The following is a 21,848-nucleotide window of genomic DNA, read 5'->3' as shown; positions in this document are numbered from 1 at the left end:
TACATTATGCTGTCCTCCATGAGGGCAGCATACTGTTTATGACGGGTTAAAGTGGTTGGCTCACCACGGATAGTGCTGGCATATTGCTAGGCTGCTGTCTGATTGCTGTGACGCCCAGCAGGTCGCTGGCACAAAGTAGAAGAGGTGTTTGGAAAGCGCCATGCCACTTCCTCAGCTGTGCTCCCCTTTCTCTGGGCGATCAGCATGGACTATAATGTTACGTTCACACGTAAGAAATTTGTTGCCGAAGACTTTCGCAACAAGACTGCCGACAGGGGAATCTGCAGTGGAAAACTCCTTGCAGAACACCGGACAACCGTTTGCTAAAAAAAACAAAAAAAAAAACAGTCTCACCTTCCCTGGCACTCTCCCATGGCAACGCCTGCCTCAATCTTTGCACACCCCGGCCTCCAGCAATGACATGTCGTCACATTTACATCCAGTGACTGGCAGCTGGGTGTACAAAGACAAAAGGAAGTGTTGTGATGGAAGCGCCAGTACAGTGTAGTGTTTATCCTAAACTATCTAGACTTGCAGATTTTGCTATGCAAAAGATGTACCTGTGGTGCGGATTTTTAAATCCACAGTAGGTCAATATGTGCTGTCAAAAGTGCACAGATTTGTTGCAGATTTTCCTCATTAAATTCAATGGGGAAGAAGAAATCCGCAACAATAGATTGCGTGAACGTAACCTACTGTTTGTACTTATTGCATCGAAAAGGTTAGGCCACTATAAAACGGTGTCGCTGTCTCTTTGCTTTAAAGAGACTCTCTCACCACATTATAAGTGCCCTGTCTCCTATATAAGGAGATGGGCGCTATAATGTAGGTGACCGTAATGCTTTTTATTTAAAAAAACAATTTTCAGAACGTTAGGAGCGATTTTGGTTTATGCTAATGAGCTTTCTTAATGCCCAAGTGGGCGTATTTTTACTTTCGACCAAGTGGGCGTTGTACAGAGGAGTGCATGACGCTGACCAATCAGCATCATGCACTCCTCTCCATTCATTTACACTGCACTAGCGATATAGTTATATCACTATGTGCAGCCTCATACACAAGCCCTAACATTACTAGTGTCCTGATAATGAATACACATGACCATCCAGCCTGGACGTCATGTGTACTCAGAATCCTGACACTTCTGACTCTTTTCTGTGAGATTTACAGCAAGGTAAACGAAATCTCGTTTACCTCCGTAATCTCGCGAGATTTCGTTTCCGTTGCTGGAATCTCACAGAAAAGAGTCAGAAGTGTAAGGATTCTGTGTACACATGACGTCCAGGCTGGATGGTCATGTGTATTCATTATCAGGACACTGTAGTAATGTTAGGGTTTGTGTATGTAGCTGCACATAGTGATATAACTATATCGCTAGTGCAGTGTAAATGAATGGACAGGAGTGCATGATGCCGATTGGTCAGCGTCATACACTCCTCTGTACAACGCCCACTTGGTCGAAAGTAAAAATACGCCCACTTGGGCATTAACCCCTTAGTGACCACTAATACGCCTTTTTACGTCGGTCACTAATGGGCTTTAGGCTAGGCTGACGCCTTTTCACGTCAGCCTAGTCTAAGTCCTGCACGGGTCTCCCGTGCAGGCAGGAGCCGGGGCTCTGCTGTCTAATGACAGCTGAGCTCCTGCTCCAACGCCCGCGATCGAAGTTTACTTAGATCGCGGCCGTTTAACCCGTTAAATGCCGCCGTCAATAGCGACCGCAGCATTTAACTTTGTTTACAAAGGGAGTGAGCTCCCTCTGTCACCCGTCGGCGGCCCACGAATGCAATCGCGGGACTCCGATGGGGTGTCATAGCAGCCGGGAGCTTGATAAAAGCCCCCAGGTCTGCCCTGGACATATGCCTGTTAGGACGCGCCGGAGGCACGTCCTAACAGATTGCCTGTCAGATTTACACTGACAGGCAATAATGCTCTGGTATACGAAGTATACCAGAGCATTATAGCAGCGATCGGAATATCGCACAGTAAAGTCCCCTAATGGGACTAATAAAATAAGTCATCAAAGTGAAATAAAGATTATTAATAAAGAGTAAAAAAATAAATAAAACCATTTTTTTCCATAAAAAGTGGTTTTATTTAGTAAAAGTGTAAGAAAAAAAAAAAAAAAAGTACACATATGTGGTATCGCCGCGACCGTAATGACTCCATTAATAAAGTTAATATGTAATTTAAACCGCAAAGTGAACACCGTATAAAAAAAAAACGCAAAAAACCATGGCGAAATTGCAATTTGTTTCCATTGCCCCCCAAAAAAGTCATAATAAAAATGAATCAATAAGTCCCATGCACCCCAAAACAGTACCATTCAAAACTACGTCTTGTCCCGCAGAAAACAAGCCCAAAAATTCACTACATTGATGGAAAAATAAAAAAGTTACGGCTCTTGGAAAGCGACGATGCAAAAACAAATAATTTTAGTTCAAAAGTGTTTTTATTGTGCAAAAGTCGTAAAACATAAAAAAACCTCTACATATGTGGTATCGCCGTAATCGTACCGACCCATAGAATAAAAGTAACATGTTATTTACGTCGTATAGTGAACGGCGTCAATTTAAAAACGCATAGAACAATGGCGGAATTTCAGGTTTTTTTTATAATCCCCCCCAAAAAGGTTAATAAAAGTTAATATAAAAATTATATGTACCCAGAAATGGTGCTATTAAAAAGCACAACTAATCCCGCAAAAAACAAGTCCTCATACAGCTATGTAGACGAAAAAATAAGGTTATAGCTCTTTGAATGCGACTATAGAAAAACAAATAAAATAGCTTGGTCATTAGGGCCTAAAATGGGCTGGTCACTAAGGGGTTAAGAAAGCTCCTTAGCATAAACCAAAATCGCTCCTAACGTTGTGAAAATAGATTTTATTTAAAAAAAACAAAGCATTACTGTCACCTACATTACAGCGCCCATCTCCTTATGTAGGAGATAGGGCACTTATAATGTGGTGACAGAGCCTCTTTAAAGAGGCTCTGTCACCAGATTTTGCAACCCCTATCTCGTATTGCAGCAGATCGGCGCTGCAATGTAGATAAGAGTAACGTTTGTTGTTTTTTTTTTTTAAAACGAGCATTTTTGGCCAAGTTATGACCATTTTTATATTTATGCAAATGAGGCTTTCTAAAGTACAACTGGGCGTGTTTAAAGTAAAAGTACAACTGGGCGTGTATTATGTGCGTACATCGGGGCGTTTTTACTTCTTTTACTAGCTGGGCGTTGTGTATAGAAGTATCATCCACTTCTCTTCAGAACGCCCAGCTTCTGGCAGTGCAGACACACAGCATGTTCTCGAGAGATCACGCTGTGACGTCACTTCCTGCCCCAGGTCCTGCATCGTGTCGGACGAGCGAGGACACATCGGCACCAGAGGCTACAATTGATTCTGCAGCAGCATCGGCGTTTGCAGGTAAGTAGCTACATCGACTTACCTGCAAACGCTGATGCTGCTGCAGAATCAACTGTAGCCTCTGGTGCCGATGTGTCCTCGCTCGTCTGACACGATGCAGGACCTGTGAGTGACGTCACAGCGTGATCTCTCGAGAACACGCTGTGTCTGCACTGCCAGAAGCTGGGCGTTCTGAAGAGAAGTGGATGATACTTCTATACACAACGCCCAGCTAGTAAAAGAAGTAAAAACGCCCAGATGTACGCACATAATACACGCCCAGTTGTACTTTTACTTTAAACACGCCCAGTTGTACTTTAGAAAGCCTCATTTACATAAATATAAAAATGGTCATAACTTGGCCAAAAATGCTCGTTAAAAAAAAACCAAAAAAAAACGTTACTGTAATCTACATTGCAGCGCCGATCTGCTGCAATAGCAGATAGGGGTTGCAAAATCTGGTGACAGAGCCTCTTTAAAGAGCCTCTGTCACCAGATTATAAATGCCCTATCTCCTACATAATCTGATCGGCGCTGTAATGTAAATGCGTTTTTTATTATTTTGAAAAACGATCAATATTCACGAAGTTATGACCTATTTTAGCTTTATGCTAATGACTTTCCAGTTGGGCATTAAGAAAGTCAATAGCATAAAGCTAAAATAGGTCATAACTTGGTGAAAATTTATCATTTTTCAAAATAAAAATAAAAACTTATCTACATTACAGCGCCGATCATATTATGTAAGCGATAGGGCGCTTATAATGCGGTGAGAGCCTCTTTAAGCAATGTAGATGCTGTATTTTATACTGTTTTTAACTGCTTCTTCATGGCACCAGGGAAAAATGATGTGTACACATTATAAGCACATCCCAATCTACTTCTAAGCCCTTATTCACACGACAAGGTTTCCCGGCCGGGTGACGGCTGTTCATAAATCGGCCGTCACACGTCTGCATTAGGAATAATAGACCCCTAATGGGGCCATTCACACGACCGATTTTTTTGACGGCCCGGGAAATCTTGCCATCAAAAAATGGGACATGCCCTATTTTCGGCCGTTTACCCAGCCCCCATAGAAGTCTGTGGGGCCGGGAAATACACGGCCATCACCGGAATGTGTCCAGAGTGATGGCCGTGTATTCCGTCGCTCGCGCTCGCTCTCCTCCTCCTCACAGTGCAGAGTGCATGTGAGGAGAAGGGTCTTTTTTTTGCTCCCTGTAGGAGTCGGAATCCCCAATCCCCGGCCGGGGATTGGGGATTCCGCTACAGGAGAAGTGAGTGACTACACTGTCCATATATGGACACAGCGACATCACTCACTTCTGAAGCGGAATCACCGACCCTGTGGCCGGGAATTCCTCTCCAGGAGAAGTCAGTGACTACACTGTCCATATATGGACATTGAAGTCAGTGAATTCTCCTGGAAGGAGGGGGATGGGTGCAAACTACAGGGGGCTGGGTGGCATTAGCTACCAGGGGGGCTGGGTGGCATTAGCTACCAGGGGGGCTGGGTGGCATTAGCTACAAGGGGGGCTGGGTGGCATTAGCTTCCAGGGGGGCTGGGTGGCATTAGCTACCAGGGGGGCTGGGTGTGAGAGTTACGTTAACCTTCCATTTATGGTGCACTACAACATCATTGAAATATAGACGTACGCCGCATCCACGTGCTAAGTACGGAACATTTACCAGCCAAAACAGAAAAACACAAATGGCCTAACAAGAAGATGGTCAGGTACAATTGCCTGCTCCACAGGAAAATCCACCGTGACCAGAGTGCATAGAACAGAGGGTAAAGCAATAACTCTTCTCTCCATATTCTACCCCCTTGCCCTGAAGTTTGCAGGACAACAGTTCCTGCTGGTGGGTGAATTTTGGGTTCCAGAAGTTTTCGGCTTTCAGCAACATGGTCCTACAGTCAAAAGAGCTTACAGCAGAAAAGCTTCAGTTATAACACTAAACCTAGGGCTACACATCAGAAAGATCATTCTAGTTTTGCAATGAAAGAACAAGGTCTGTCGGGAAACCTTTAGCCAAATGCATGTTAACGTATATGTTCACTATGTATAACTTATCACGCTGTTAAGAGGGTAGAACAAGGCAGGGAACGCAAATTCCCCGCAGCCTCCCTAACAGACACAGGTTATGAAAATATCCTATCCACAGAGCTACCTGTATAAAAGACAGTTGTGTAAATAAAACAACCCCACAAAGCAAATCCCAGTGCTCGAAACATGCATTTAAAAACAAGGTATATTAACCCCTTCCCTTCATTTGTCGTAAATATACGTCATGGCAAGTCAGTGCTTCCCGCAAAATGTCGTATACTTACGACAAATGCATGGCACTGGCTCAGAATCTGAGTCGGTGCCATCATCCCCAGATGTCAGCTGTATCTTACAGCTGACACCCTGATGTAATGGCGGGACCGAAGTAAGCTTCGATCCCCGCCATTAATTAATTAAATGCAGCAGTCAAAAGCGATCGCTGCATTTAAAGAGGCTCTGTCACCACATTATAAGTGCCCTATCTCCTATATAAGGAGATCGGCGCTGTAATGTAGGTGACAGTAATGCTTTTTATTTAGAAAAACTATCTATTTTCACAACGTTAGGAGCGATTTTGGTTTATGCTAATGAGCTTTCTTAATGCCCAAGTGGGCGTATTTTTACTTTCGACCAAGTGGGCGTTGTACAGAGGAGTGCATGATGCTGACCAATCGGCATCATGCACTCCATTCATTTACACTGCACTAGCGATATAGTTAGATCACTATGTGCAGCTACATACACAAGCCCTAACATTACTACAGTGTCCTGATAATGAATACACATGAAATCCAGCCTGGACGTCATGTGTACTCAGAATCCTGACACTTCTGAATCTTTTTTGTGAGATTCCGGCAAGTGAAACCAAATCTCGTTTACCTCGTAATCTCGAGAGATTTGGTTTCACTTGCCGGAATCTCACAAAAAAAGAGTCAGAAGTGTCAGGATTCTGAATACACATGACATGCAGGCTGGATGGTCATGTGTATTCATTATCAGGACACTGTAGTAATGTTAGGGCTTGTGTATGTAGCTGCACATAGTGATATAACTATATCGCTAGTGCAGTGTAAATGAATGGAGAGGAGTGCATGATGCCGATTGGTCAGCATCATGCACTCCTCTGTACAACGCCCACTTGGTCGAAAGTAAAAATACGCCCACTTAGGCATTAAGAAAGCTCATTAGCATAAACCAAAATCGCTCCTAACGTTGTGAAAATAGATTGTTTTTTCAAATAAAAAGCATTACTGTCAGTGAATGACTGACAGATTGAATACATTGCACTATATAGGTAGTGTAATGTAATTTAAAAAAAAACAAGTGCCCTAGTGGGACTAAAGAAAAGGGTAAAAAAAAGTGAAAAAACAAAAAGTTGTAAAAAATATAATAAACGTTTCAATAAAACACAATGGCCCTTTTTCCCTTATCAAGTCCTTTATTATTGAAAAAAAAAAATAAGCCATACATATTTGGTATCGCTGCGACAGTCACGGCCTAAGCTATAAAAAATATTATGTTATGTATTCCACGCGGTGAACGGCGTAAATAAAAACCTGTAAAAAATAATGCCTGTTTTGGTCACATTGCCCTACAAAAACGTAAATAAAAAATGATCAAAAAGTCACATATACCAATAAATTGTACCTATAAAATTTATAGCTCATCTCGCAAAAAAACAAGCCCTCATACAGCTCCGTCGACAAAAAAATTAATTAAAAAGTTATGGTTCTCACAACATGGTGACAGAAAAATACATTATTTTAAAAAAAGTAATTTTATTGTGCAAAACATAAAAAAGTCCGGTATCGCCAAAATCGTACTGACCCGCAGAATAAAGTTAACATGTAATTTATAACGCTTGGTGAACGCTGTATAAAAAAAAAAAAAACTATGCCAGAATTGCTGTTTTTTGGACACCTTGCATCCCAAAAAATAGGATAAAAAAAATCAAAGTCCCATGCACCCCAAAATTGTACCAATAATAACTACAGCTTGTCCCGCAAAAAACAGCCCTCATGCCACTACATCTATGAAAAATAAAATTAGTTAAGGCTCCAATAAGTTAGGAAATAAAAATATGCAGTTGTGTCGGCCCGAGGGGAACATTTCTTCTGTTTCAAGAGACGATTTATCGAGGCCCTAAAATTAGGGAACCAGTAAGGGGAGGGCCCAAACATATCTGCTGGAACTGAGGGTGCCCGTATTTAGGGATGCACAATGCATCGAAACTTCGATACTGTTTAGATTCCGTGCACCCTCAAACGGTTCGATACCGTTATTTCATGTATTTCGATACGATGCTGTGAACCGCTCCTGAGTGGTGCGTGCGTGGTAAGCATGATGTGATGCGTCAGGCACTGCACCAATGAGCGCCGGCACTGAAGACAGATCATGGCGGGTGCATTGCAAAACACCCCCATGTTATGTCTTTGGTGCCTGCACCACCGCTCATTAGTGCAGCGCTGGTCGCATCACCTCATGCTGACCGCACGCGCACTTGTTGTCAGGAGCGGGGCAATGGCTATTACACAACCACAGCCCAGCTCTAACAGCGGAGATCAGAGAAACCTGTGACCTCCGCCGCTATTCCCCTGAATGCTGTGATCAAAGTTGACCACAACATTCAGGGGAAAATGAGAAGGAGGAATGCCCTTTGGATCGTGTCACAGGGAATTCCTGTGACGCGATTAAGGGCCATACCATGTATGGGCAGACAGCTCAGAGTCCATTGAAGGACCCCAGTGCTGTCTGACCATATTTCCTGCTGTTAGGGCAGACTTAGGCATGTTCTAACAACTGCCTGTGTACTATTAGGCCTCATTCACACGACAGGGTCCGAGTGTCGGTTGGGAAAATCGGCCGTTTTTTGCCGATTTTCCCGGCCGGTTTGCATCCGTTCCGGGCCGTGTTGCCGTTTTTACCGGCCGATTTGCATCCGGTTTTTTCCCTGACCGTTTTTTAAACGGATGAATTTTTTGCACTTTACTTATTTTTTTATTATTATGGTCTGTCCCTCAAAAGGTAAAAAAAGACCTTTTTGGAACTTTTAATATTTACAGGGGAAATCAGCCCTCTCACAGTGACGATTGTCACTAATAGGGCTGTGCTGGGTCTAGTTAGACCCAGCAGCAGTCTGTCACTAACGGCACCCGGCGATCATGTGACCAGTCACATGATCACCGGGAGGAATAGAGACAGCGCCGCTGCTGCTGTCTCTATTCCTATACACAGCGTTCTTTGAGCGCTGTGTAAAAAGACATCGGAGAAGACAGAAGCAGCGAAAGCTGCTTCTATCCTCTCAGGGTCCCCGGCAGTCTCTGACAGCCGGAGACCCGACATTCAGCTGTCCGATCGCGCGGGCAGCAAGTTAAAACCTGAGCTGTAAAAAGTCTATGGCTCGGGTTTTAAGGACCCTGACCGCAAAAACACAGCCAGCGGTCGGGAACCGTAACAAGCAGGGGAAGGGAGCCAGCGCAGCGCTCCCTTCCACCTGCTGTACACCCCGGCCCTGCCACACAGTATCTCCAGCGTAGCCATTCGTCCGAATGGCATCAACTCCTCCTCCTCACATGTACTCTGCGCTGTGAGGAGGAGGAGAGAGTGCACGAGCGACGGTAGACCTGGCCATCACTCGGTACACATTCCGGTGATGGCCGTGTATTACCCGGCCCCATAGACTTCTATGGGAGCCGGGTGGCCGGGTACCCGGCCGAAAATAGGGCATGTCCCATTTTTTGACGGCCGGTTTTCCCGTCCCGTCAAAAAAAAATCGGTCGTGTGAATAGCCCCATTAGGGGTCTATTATTCCTAATGCAGCCAGGTGCCGGCCGATTTATGAACGGCCGGCACCCGGCCGGGAAACCCTGCCGTGTGAATCCCGCCTTAGTAATGTACTGGCATATAGATATATGTAATTAAAAAAAAACACACACACACAACAATACAATAAAATAAGTTTCAATACATAAAATACAAACATTCGGTAGCGTCACGACCGTAACACATTTATAGCGTCATTTATGTTTACGCGGTTATCAAATAAAAAACTACTCTCACTTATTCATGTGAGACACGAGGTATTATGAATTTTGAACCTCGATGCGCCTCACATTAATAGTAACTAACCCCATCATGTACCTCACACATTAACCCAATGTTGTCCATTAGGACTGAGACACATGATGGAATTAATTACTATTAATGTGAGGCACATGGAGGTTCAAAATTCATCACTCCATGCGCCTCACCTCAGAAAATGGAAGAACTTTTTTATTATTATTGTTGTTCGCAAAAGTATAGTTTTCTTATAGAGTATCGCAATACTACACAAAGTATCGGTATCGAAGTCCAAATTCTGGTATCGTGACATCCCTACCTGTATTATACCAGGACAACACCTCCCAGCAAAATTCCCCAAACTGCAGAGTATGGACCAAGAGAGATAAGAAAGGATGCCATTTATCAGTGCGACACTCGCCTGTGCATGAAGAATTGCTTTACAGCGTAACAAATATCTATGGATTATTTTATTGTTTGTTTTTACCCCATTATTATACCACCTGACTATGCCCCTGTACTCTGCCTGGCTTACATATACCCCCATATTATAAACTGAAATACCAGTAAAACCCCAAACAAAACTACTACCAATCAAAATTTACGCTTCAAAAGCCAAACGGTGCTCCCTCCCTTCTGAGCCCTACAGTTTACTTCCACATATATGGCATCACCATAACTGGGAGAACCCTTTTAACAATTTTTGGGGTGTGTGTCTCCAGCGCAATAAGCTGGGCACGACGACATATTTGCCACTGAAATGACATATCTGGGGATGTTTACTTTGCACCATCCGCAGCGCAATAATTTTTGAAAAAGACCTGTGGAGTGAAAATGCTCACTACACCTCTTAATAAATGCTTTGAGGGGTGTAGTTTCCAAAATGGGGTCACGTCTCAGGGGTTTCTTTTATTATTTCATATCAGAGCCTCTGCAATTGTGAACCAATACTTTGTACATCGCCAAATTAGGCCTCAATTTCGCATGGTACGCGGTCACTCCTGTGCCCGGTCGAATGTCCAGGCAAAAGATTAGGGCCCCATATAGGGGAATTCTAAAACCGGGACAGACAGCATAATAATTAGAGAGCTGTCTTGTTATGGTGGCACAAGCTGGGCACTACGTATTGGCATATCTATGGAAACAATCCCATTTTACCTTGAGGGGTGTAGCTTCCAAAACAGGGTCACTTCTGGGGGGTTTCTACTGTTTTGGTCCCACAGGGGCTTTGCAAATGTGACATAGCGACCAGAAACCAATACAGCAAAATCTGCATTTCAAAAGCGAAATGGCATTCCTTCCCCTCTGAGCCCTGCCGTGTGCCCAAACAGCAGTTTATGACAACATATGGGGTATTGACGTGCTCGGGAGAAATTGCTTTACAAATGATGGGGTGCTTTTTCTCCTTTATTTATTGAGAAAATTAAAAAATTTTGAGCTAAAGCTACATCTTACTGGAGAAATTTTTATTTTCACTGCCCAATTCAAACAAAATCTATGAGACACCTGTGGGGTCAAAATGCTCACTACACACGAATTCCTCAAGGGGTGTAGTTTCCTAAATGAAATCACGTTTTGGGTGTTTTCACAGTTTTGTCGCAAAGCCCACAGGGGCTTTGCAAATGCGACATGGCCTCCGCAAACAATTCATGCTAAATTTGAGCTCCAAAAGCTAAATAGTGCTCTTTGCCTTCTAAGCCCTGCCATGTGTCCAAACAGCCATTTATGACCACATGTGGGGTACTGTTTTACTCGGGAGAAAAGCTTTTTCTCCTTTAGTCCTTGTGGAAATGAGAAAAAAATTGCTAAGCTAACATTTTCATATTTCATTTTCACAGCCTACTTCCAATAATTTCTGCAATAAACCTGTGGGGTCAAAATGCTCGCTATACCCCTAGATAATTACCTTAAGTGGTTTAGTTTCCCATATGGGGTCACTTTTGTGGGGTTTCCACTGTTTTGCCACCACAAGACCTGTTCAAACCTGACATGGTGCCTAAAATATATTCTAGTAAAAAGAAGGCCCCAAAATCCACTAGGTGCTCCTTTGCTTCTGAGGCCGGTGCTCCAGTCAATTAGCATTGTAGGGCCACATGTGGGATATTTCCTAAAACTGCAGAACCTGGGCAATAAATATTGAGTTGCGTTTCTCTGGTAAAACTTTGTGTTACAAGAAAATGGATTAAAAATGAATTTCTGCAAAAAAAATAAAAAATAAAAATATGAAATTTGTCAATTTCACCTCTACTTGCTTTAATTCCTGTGAAACGTCTAAAGGATTAAGAAACGTTCTAAATGCTGTTTTGAATACTTTGAGGGGTGCAGTTTTTAAAATGGGATGACTTATTGGGAGTTTCTAATATATAAGGCCCTAAAAGCCACTTCACAACTGAACTGGCCCCTGTAAAAATAGGCTTTTGAAATGTACTTGAAGATGTGAGAAATTGCTGCTACAGTTCTAATCCTTGTAACGTCCTAGAAAATAAAAGGATGTTCAAAAAACGATGCCAATCTAAAGTAGACATATGGGGGATGCTAATTAGCAACATTTTGTGTGGTATATCTGCGAAGCAGATACATTTACAAAAATGCAAATTTTTGACATTTTTAACTAAATTTTGGTGTTTTTCACAACTAAATACTAAATGTACCGAGAAAATGTTACCAGTAACAAAGTCCAATGTGTCACAAGAAAACTTGGATAGTTAAAAGCATTCCGAAGTTATTACCGCAAAGTGAAACATGTCAGATTTGAAATATGAGGCTCTGTCAGGAAGGCCAAAAGTGGCAAAAGCGGGAAGGAGTTAAAGGGCTTGTCTGGGATTTAATTACTTTGTGTTAATGCTTGTAATTTCTAAATGTAAATACATTTGTAATATACTTACATTTTCCAAAGTGGCCCCGTTTCCAGATCCTGCCGTGGGGAACTTGACTGGTGACGTCACTATCTGTACTGGCTCTGGTCGCTTTGTTGATCTTGAATTATTTTCCGGGTATACGACACGGACGTGGGGTATATCGGCTTGTTCTGTTGTAACGCGCATGCGCGGCCCCTGCTGTTGTCTCAAGAACAGCAGGTAGCGCGAGAACAGCAGTGACAGCGCATGCGCGTTACGGGCTGTGAAGCAGAACAAGCCGATATACACCACTTGACAAGTGACGTGTCGTATACCCCGAAAATAAATCAAGATCAACAAATCGGCCAGAGCCAGTGCAGAGAGTGACGTCACCCGTCAAGTTCCCCACGGCAGGATCTGGAAAATGTAAGTATATTACAATTGTATTTACATTTATAAATTGCAAGCATTAACACAAAGTAATTAAATCCCAGACAAGCCCTTTAAGAAGTTACAGTATTAAAATGTTGTTATTTTAATCCCTACAACTTAAAGATATCTCACATCTCCTGACAGGTCTGATTTAATAGAAACCTGTATTACCCATAAAATAACGTTTTTTGCATTTTTATTTATTTTTTTAAAACTCTGCGTTGTACCGTTCCCGTTATTCCTTCTATAATTTGACAACTGGAAGTTACCTGTTGGGGGTGTGTCCCTACACAGTCTGACATCATCCAATCAGTGCTGACAGTTTCAAACTGTAGGGACACGCCCATTTGACAAGGGGAATGACAAAACCCAGCTGTCAATATATTCATACATTTCTATGAGGAAAAACAGAGGATTGGCACAACGCACAGTTCCTCAAAAAGATGCTCCAGAATTGTGATTTTAAAGGAAATCCAAGTAGTCACTCTTAGATACTAGGGATGTCACGATACCAGAATTTGGACTTCGATACCGATACTTTGTGTAGTGTTGCGATACTCGATACCTAAACGATACTTTTGCCAATAATAATAATAAAAAAAGTTCTTCCGTTTTCTGATGGGAGGCACGTGGTGTGATGAATTTTGAACCTCCACATGCCTCACATAATGGACAACATTGGGTTAATGTGTGAGGTACATGATGGGGTTAATTACTATTAATATGAGGCACATGGAGGTTCAAAATTCATAATACCTCGTGCCTCACATTAATAAGTGAAAGAAAGCAGTTTTGTATTTTATAACAGAGTAAACATGAATGACGCTATAAATGTGTTATTACAGTCGCGGCGATACCGAATGTGTGTATTTTATGTATCGAGACTTATTTTAATTTTTATTGTAATGTGTGTGTGTTTTTTATTTTTATTTTACATTACTTTATTTTTTTACTTTTTATTATTAAACTTTAATGTACTGGCATATATCTATATGCCAGTACATTAGCCTGTGTACTGATACCTAAGTATGCCCTAACAGGAAATCTGGTCAGACAGCCCTGGGGTCCTTCAATGGACCCTGGGCTGTCTGCCCATATATGGTATGACCCTCGATCGCGTCACAGGAATTCCCTGTCACGCGATCCAAAAGGGGCATTCCCTTCTCATTTACCACTGAATGCTGCAATCAGCTTTGATCGCAGAATTCAGGGGAATAGCGGTGGAGATGAGAGGTTTCTCTGATCTCCGCCGTTATAGAGCGGGGCTGTGGCTGTGTAATACAGCCATTGCCCTGCTCTTGACAACAAGTGTGCACACGGTCAGCACGAGGTGATGCGGCCGGCGCTGCACTAATGAGCGGCGGTCCAGGCACTGAGGACAGAACATGGGGATGTTTTGCAGTGCACCCACCATGTTCTGTCTTCAGTGCCGCCGCTCATTAGTGCGGCGCTGGTCGCATCACCTCATCCTAACGGCGTGCACTTGTCAGGACTCAGGAGCGGGGCAATGGCTGGATCACACAGCTGCAGCCCCGCTCTCATACATTCATGTGTTACTATATGGAGCTGTGCGGCCGCACAGCTTAGTATCGAAATACATGAAATAACGGTATCGAACCGTTTGGGAATGCACAGTATCGAAACAGTATCGAAGTTTCGATGCATCGTGCATCACTATTAGATACACGTCAGGAGAGGTGACAGGTCCTCTGTCAGGGCATAGAGCACCTTTAAAATAACAAACATGGTGCATTCTAAAAGCTACTGTACCAATAGTGGGTTCTGCAGTAATTCTAAAATGTAAGACTCTATGAAGCTAGGTTGATCCATCATATTGCAGTGTCATACGGACAATCATTAAGTGGAATTAGTAAGTTAGTACAAAATTTAACTAATGAATAACTGGAATGGTGGATATACCAGGGTCAGTAATGCACTTCACATAACACTTTATACACTAGACAACTATTAAAAGGGTTTTCATAGCACAATGTTTTATAACCCATCAAAGCGACATAAAACAGGAGATCGGGCCATGCATGCATGGTCTCCACATTGAAGTAAATCTGAGCACTAGATCCTGTGATGGAGAGATAATATTTAATAATAATAATTGTTTTAAGAACTAAGCTATTGACAGGCCAAAAAACATTTTGTTGTGAAAACCACATGGTGAGTGGTCCTAGGTCGAAATTAAAGATGCAGTGATAACCAGAGTTTCTCTTTGGATGTCCTACAGATTCTATGGGTACACGAAGTGCAGAACTTGGCAGTGCTAGACGAGAGCAGATGACAGTCTAGCATCCAGTGAAGGTGACAATGCTGGATCTGCATGCTGTTGTGTACATTCCAACAGGTCACTTTCCACCATAGATGCAGATCAGTCAGGTCCATTGCTTTACAGAATATAGCTGACAGTTTCCAGCACATTAGGTGATCTGCTCGTCAAAATTAATTTAAAAAAAAACTATGCACATGAGAGCAAGTGTGGAGTGGTGACAGGAGCAACCATCTCTCCTCAAATTCACCCGGATGTGATCATATTAGGGTTGCAGGATGCATCGACATATGGAAACTATTTCAATGCTGTGCACCCTCAAACGGTTCAATACCGTTAATTCATGGATTTCGACACTAAGCTGTGCGGCCGCAAAGCTAAGCATAGCAACACATGAATGTAGTCAGTAGCAAGATGCGACGCGGCCGATGCTACACTAACGAGCAGCAGCACCGGCCCTGAAGACAGAGAACATGGCAGGCGAACTGCAAAACATCCCCATGGAATGTCTTCAGTTCCAGAACCTCCGCTCATTAGTGCAGCGCCGGCCACATCGCGCTGACTGCGTAAGCACAACAAGTGCGCGCGCGCGATCAGAAGTGGGGCAATAGTGGTATTACACAGCCGCAACCCCGCTCTAACGGTGGAGTTCAAAGAAATCTCTGATCTCCACCGCTATTCCCTTGAATGCCGCAATCAAACCTGACCGCAGTATTTAAGGGAAATCAGAAGGAGGATACCCCTTTGATTGCGTCACAGGGAATTCCTCTGACAAGATCGAGGGACATACCATATATGGGCTGACAGCCCAGGGTCCATTGAAGGACCCTAGGGCTGTCTGACCATATTTCCAGTTAGGTCATACTGAGGCACGTCCTAACAACTGCCTGTGTACTATCAGTATATAGATGCCAGTACATTAGTTTAAAAATATTAAAAGGAAAAAAATAAAAATAAAAGTAATGTTAAATAAAAAGAAAAAAAAACTTTTTTTTTTTTTTACAATAAACATTAAATAAAAGTCTCAATACATAAAAGATGCACATAATCGGTATCGTCGCGACCGTAATAACAAATTTATAGTGTCATTTATGAGGTGTACTCTGTATAAAAAGAAAATACAAACTTCTTTCACTTATTAATGTGAGACACGAGGCATTATGAATTTTGAACCACCATGTGCCTAACGTTAATAGTAATTAACCCCAACATGTACCTCACAGATTAACCCAATGTTGCCCATTTTGACTGTGAGGAACATGATGGGGTTAATTACTATTAATGTCAGGCACGTGGAGGTTCAAAGCTCATGACACCACGTGCCTCACATGAGAAAATGGTAGCATTATTTATTTTTAATTGTTATTGTTGGCAAAGTATTGTTTTGGTATTGAGAATTGCAATATCAGACGAAGTATCGGTATCAAAGTCCAAATTCTGGTATCGAGACCACCGTAAAGCATATACACCGCACATTAAAATTTTGAATGCAAGAAGACTCTTGTGGTTGCTGGAGAGGTACGTGGCTGCAGTGACAGCCAGACACGCAAAAGATGTATTTTCCCCTTCTGTCATCTCAATCTCTTGATCAGTGGCATGTATAAATGAGAGGATAAGGTTGTGCCACATCCTATATAAATCCAGATGATCACATGACTAATCGCTGCGATCGTTATGACGCTAGAGATGCTGGATCCTAATTGCTTCAATCAGCTCTGCTTGTAATAGCCATAGTGCCCCATTATATATTACAACCAGTTCACAGCTCTCATCTGGTCAGTTCCCTACAACTTTTACAATAAAAAGTCATTTGGTTCAAAATGGATTACAATTGAAATCGATGGTTTTCCTTCAAATTAACCAAAATGCAGAGTTAGGTGCAGTTATCAAAACTGCCTAAGGCCTCATACACACGAACGCGCTTTTGCGGCCGCAATACCCCCGAAAATGCACGGGAGAATTGCGGCCCCATTCATTTCTATGGGGCCACGCACACGACCGTAGTTTTTACGGTCTGTGCATGGCCCGGAAGCCCGCACCGCAGAAAAAACGAACATGTCTTATTACGGCCGTCTTCTGCGGTCCGGGCTCATTGAAAATAATGGCCGCGGCCATGTGCATGGCCCGCGATTTGCGGGCGGCTCGCGGCTGAAAGTCCGCTGTCGGCCGACCAGAAAATCACGGCCGTGCACATGGCTACGGTCATGTGCATGAGGCCTAACAGTTAAAATGTCCTCCTTGCAAATAACAACGAATCAGAGCATAGCTTTCGTTTCCTAAACTGCTCTGGAAAAATGAAAGCTGCGCTGTGATTGGTTGCTATGGGCTACAAGAATAGTTTTACTGTTAGACCGTAATGATAAATCTTAGGGTCTGTTATAAATTGACAGCCTTTAAGTGTGACAGGGAAACGCTGCATGCAACATTTCTCTGTCCAGGGGGGGGGGGTGTTTGTGGCCATTTACCTAAATGGAGCTCCGGGGGGAGTGATCTGGGTCTGTTGGTCCCATCCGACCAGGCCATTTATAAAGGCAGAAAGTATTAATCCCCTGCCTGAAAAGTTGTAAATGCTATAAAAAGAGTGAAAATAAATTACAAAATAAAAGCTGTGTGTATATATATATATATATATATATATATATATATATATATATATATATGTGTAAAAAAAGAAAATTCACAAAACTCATGGTCTCCGGGATATTATAAATAAAGGATAGTAAAATCAGGACCATGTAATATAAAATCCTCAATACATCCCCATAAGCAGATCTCAGGAACCAGGGGCAACACTAGTTGTTTACTAACAGTGTATAGGAGGAGGTGGTATGTATACATAGACAGCTGGCCCCAAATCCCTGGTCATCAAGAGGTTAAATCATCACTAGGATTCATACCGGGACCCAACATGACAAAAGACACTTGAAAGCAAACATACAACACATAGGCCTCATACAGAAACATGTGCAGAGCAGGAACGCAAGCCTCTGGCTGCCAGCATGCGTCTAACATACGGACAGAGCAGGAATGAATGGCTCAGTGTGACAGAACTGTACGGGAGTGTTAGCAGGAGCAGCCAGTGTTTACATGTCAGCAGCATCCCCCGCCGCCATACATGTCAGCGCATGGACGGACTCATGTACCCGGGAGAGAGGCTGCTGGTAGTGGCACTCACTTGTGACAGAAGCACCGGGCAAGCTGGGGGCAACCGGAACAGCAGCCTTAACATCCCCGTTCTCCTCCGCGCCATCTTCACGCCGTTGCTGCTTTTTCTTCTCCTTATCCCGCTTCTCGCTTGGCTTCCTCGGTTTGTCAGTTGGTAAGAGGCGAGCGGGCTGAGGCGCCGGCTGCGGAGAGCGGGTCGATCCGGGCGGGGCGAGGCACAAGCTACCGCTGGCCGATAACGGGGAACTCCATGTCGTTGAAGTAGCATAGCCCGATCCTGGTCGATGACTCCCGCCCCCTCCGCCCTCGCCATTCACACGCTTCGGCTTGGAACCCTTTTCATCAGTCCGAATTTTCTTGGCGGGATGCAGGTCACGGCTGCTTGTGCTGGAGGAGGCTGACGAGGAGGAAGAGGTCAGCGGACGAGGCTTGACCTCCGCGCTGGGTTTTATCACAATCACCTCCCTGGGTTTGGGCAGCGTTTCGTGTTTATCAGCTGGCGCAGCACGAACACTATTCCACAGCTCCGCCATTTTGGGCTCCTGCGATGCCCAGACTCCGCCGCCGAGCTGCCAGGGAGTAGTGGGAGGAGTTAACGGAGGCAGACCAATGGCGCCCCGAAGGTGGGGCGGGATCAGGACAATTACTGCCAATCGCGTGATTTAGAAGGGGCGTGTCCGAGTGTGTGACGCCAATATAGAAGTCGGAGTGGCGCATGGGAGCCGAGGCCATTTTGTTAGTATTGCCGCGGAGGGAAGAAGGAGAGGTGGGTCCTATCGGAGAGAGCTGGCCTGACAGAGGGTGTGAAGGGAGGCGTGTCTGCTGCGCTTTGCCTCCTGAGCCGCATTTATGAACGGGGCGGTGTGGTCCGTGTCGCGGAGATGCGTTGCGCAGCTTAACTGACACTGCTGTGTACTGTATGGTGAATACCCCCGGCTGGCTTTACCGCTCTTACGTAAGACTCTCAGCATTGGCTGCCTGGCGCAGGACGGATGTTTTTGTTCGTCACCGTTTCCGGGGCGGTTGTAGGGTCTCTGTTATTTCTATGTGTAGTTCGCGGGTCACCCGGAATGACAACGGTTTGGATTATGTGATCGTGCAGCTGTGTGGTGGTGACTTTACTAAACCGCACGGGTCACGCAGCATTTTATTATCTTGTGTGTTTTTCTTTTGCATTTACGCTTGATGGTAAATTCCCGGGGACACTTAGGCTTCTTGTAGCGCAGCTGCCACCTTTGCATTTTGCCATAGAGAGCACGGTGCATTTTAAGAAATGTTAATTATAAATGAGGGATAAAATCTCAGGTGGTAGCACGTGACGGTATTACTAGAATATGTAACGCTGGGTTCACGCTGTGCGTTTTTATTTATTTTTTGGTTGATCATCTGTCTCACTATGAAGTTCATTTACCAAAACAGAAAAACGCGTGGACAGGGGGCACACGGCTGTGCCCGTAATCACGGCTTGTGAATATGGACGCGGACAGTCGCCCGCATTTGCGGCTGTGCTCCCATTGTAATGTATAGGAGCACGGACTGTAAATTTAAAAGAATAATAAGACGTGTCCTATTTTGTACGGCTCCTTTCTATCGCCCGGACACCATCCCGTAAATATACATGAAGGTGTCCGTGCTCCATAGAGATGAATGGAACCGTATTTTGATCTGCAATAACAGTCTGTAATTGACCAAAATTACAGTCGTGTGTATGGGGCTTTAGGGCCTGTTCACATCAGTGTTTGGGTTCTGTTCAACCTTTTCTCAGATGAACGGAAACGATTGCTTCTGTTTGCATTACCATTGATTTCAATGGTAATGCTTCTATTTCAATTTGTTTCCGTTCCATAAAGCTTCCAGGTTTTTGTTTTCACAGAAACAATAGCATAGTCGACTAGTAGTCGTAGTTTCCATGAAAAACCCCAGAAACAGGCATTACATTTAAAATCGTTGCGAATGCAAACAATCAATAGTTTCCGTTCTTCTGACAGGTTAAATGGGACTCGAACGCTGATGTGAATAGGCCCTTAAAAACAGCAGAAAAAAGTGTGAATCCAGCCTGAGTGTGGTGGAGAATTCCCAACTCTTAAAGGGGTTTTCCCATCTTGGACAATTATGGCACATCCACAGGATATGACATAAAAGTGATAGATGCGGGTCCCACATCCTGGTTAAGTGGTCGGGAGTTACGGAAACAGCCGAGAGCTACGCTGTTTACGTAACACCCATAGAAGTGAAGGGGAGTTCCGGGAACAGCGTAACACAGCGAGCTCTCTGCTGTTTACATAGCTACCGAGTTCCGTAAACAGCGTAGCTCACCGCGCTATGCAGTAATTCTCGTTCATTTCTATGGGAGTTACGGAAACAGCGAAGCTCAGCAAGCACTCAGCTGTTTCCATAACTCTTTACCACCTAACCAGGAAGTGGCCGGGAGACAGCGGAGCTGAGTAAGCTAGAGCGGGGTTTCGGAGACCCCGTTCTAGATAGGTGTGACCCGCATCTATCAGACATTTATGGCATATCCTGTGAATATGTCCAAGATGGGGAAAACCACTTTAATGGGGACTTTAGTGCATATATTTGACGACTCTTCTCGCAAACACCGGCTTTTCCATTAATAAAGAAAATTCAGTCCTTGTCCACACAAGGTCCCTGACTGTCCTAGAGTTTGTGATAAACACGCACCTGTTCACTATGGGGATTCCAGACAGAAAAATGGTAGAAGGTAGTAAGTAGACTGTTTTGCCAGAGCGTTAAGCAAGGAGAGTAGTTTTGAGAGCGCTTCCCAGCTTGGTCGGGAAAGTGGTGGCAATGCAGCTGCAACAGCGCAAATCAGGCGCCGCCAGATGCAGTTCTGGTTTGGCGCTCTTCTCTGGCAAAGTGGCACACTCAGGTAAGTTGCCTCGAGCAGTCCAACAAGAGATAGAAGGGATCCTTCTCTTCCTTGCGCTATCCGTCAAAGGCCTCCCGACATCATGATAACATCAGATGCTTCTCTGATGGGATGGGGAACCTTCTCTTTCAACACAGCAGTGAGCGAGCATGGCAGGAGTCAGAATCACGCCTGCACATCAACCTTCTAGAGCTCAAGGCAGCTAAGTTAGATTTGCAGAAGCCAATTTCCCCATCATCCACACCGTCCTCCAAATGTACAACAGAACTGTAGTAGCTTATGCGGACAAGATAGGAGGCGCAAGATCCAAGCAGCTATGCTCAGAGGCTCTGGATCTGAAATTGGATATGAAAGCGCAGTATTTACCAGACCATTTCAACTGTCAAGGCAAAAAATGTGTCTGCTGGCAGGGCTTGTGCACACATCAAATCAAAACGTCGGAAAATACGGAGCCGTTTTCAAGGGCAGATGTTTGGAGGCATTCTGCTTCCGATTTCTTTCGGCCGTTTACGGCCTGAAAATAAGCCGTGTGAACATACCCTTATACTCAGATGTCACCTTTTTAACCCAAATAGAACCAGACCTTTGGGAAAAGGGAGTTTAGACCGGTTTGCATCAGCAATAACAGCCTAGACCCCAAGGTTAGTTTCAAGAACATGGTCACAAGGGGCATGGAGGGTGGGTGACATGTCTTTTCCATGTAATGTGGGAATACTTTTACTTATCCAAGCGA

At 44.0% G+C, this 21,848-nt stretch overlaps 1 protein-coding gene across 1 annotated transcript in view; it reads right to left on the bottom strand.

The window, feature by feature from the left end:
• RSBN1L (round spermatid basic protein 1 like) overlaps positions 1–19,115 on the bottom strand; it is a 109,488-nt gene extending 90,373 nt beyond the window's left edge. The window contains exon 1 of the mRNA XM_075857340.1: positions 18,236–19,115. Within this exon, the coding sequence (XP_075713455.1) occupies positions 18,236–18,758 (523 nt within the window). The 5' untranslated portion in view covers positions 18,759–19,115. The remainder of the gene's footprint in view (positions 1–18,235) is intronic.
• Positions 19,116–21,848: the final 2,733 nt, after the last annotated feature.

Source organism: Rhinoderma darwinii, chromosome 3, assembly GCF_050947455.1.
Source record: "Rhinoderma darwinii isolate aRhiDar2 chromosome 3, aRhiDar2.hap1, whole genome shotgun sequence".
Classification (NCBI taxonomy): domain Eukaryota; kingdom Metazoa; phylum Chordata; class Amphibia; order Anura; family Rhinodermatidae; genus Rhinoderma; species Rhinoderma darwinii.
The sequence above is the reverse complement of the archived record's forward strand: the minus strand, read 5'-3'. Positions and strand labels throughout refer to the sequence as shown.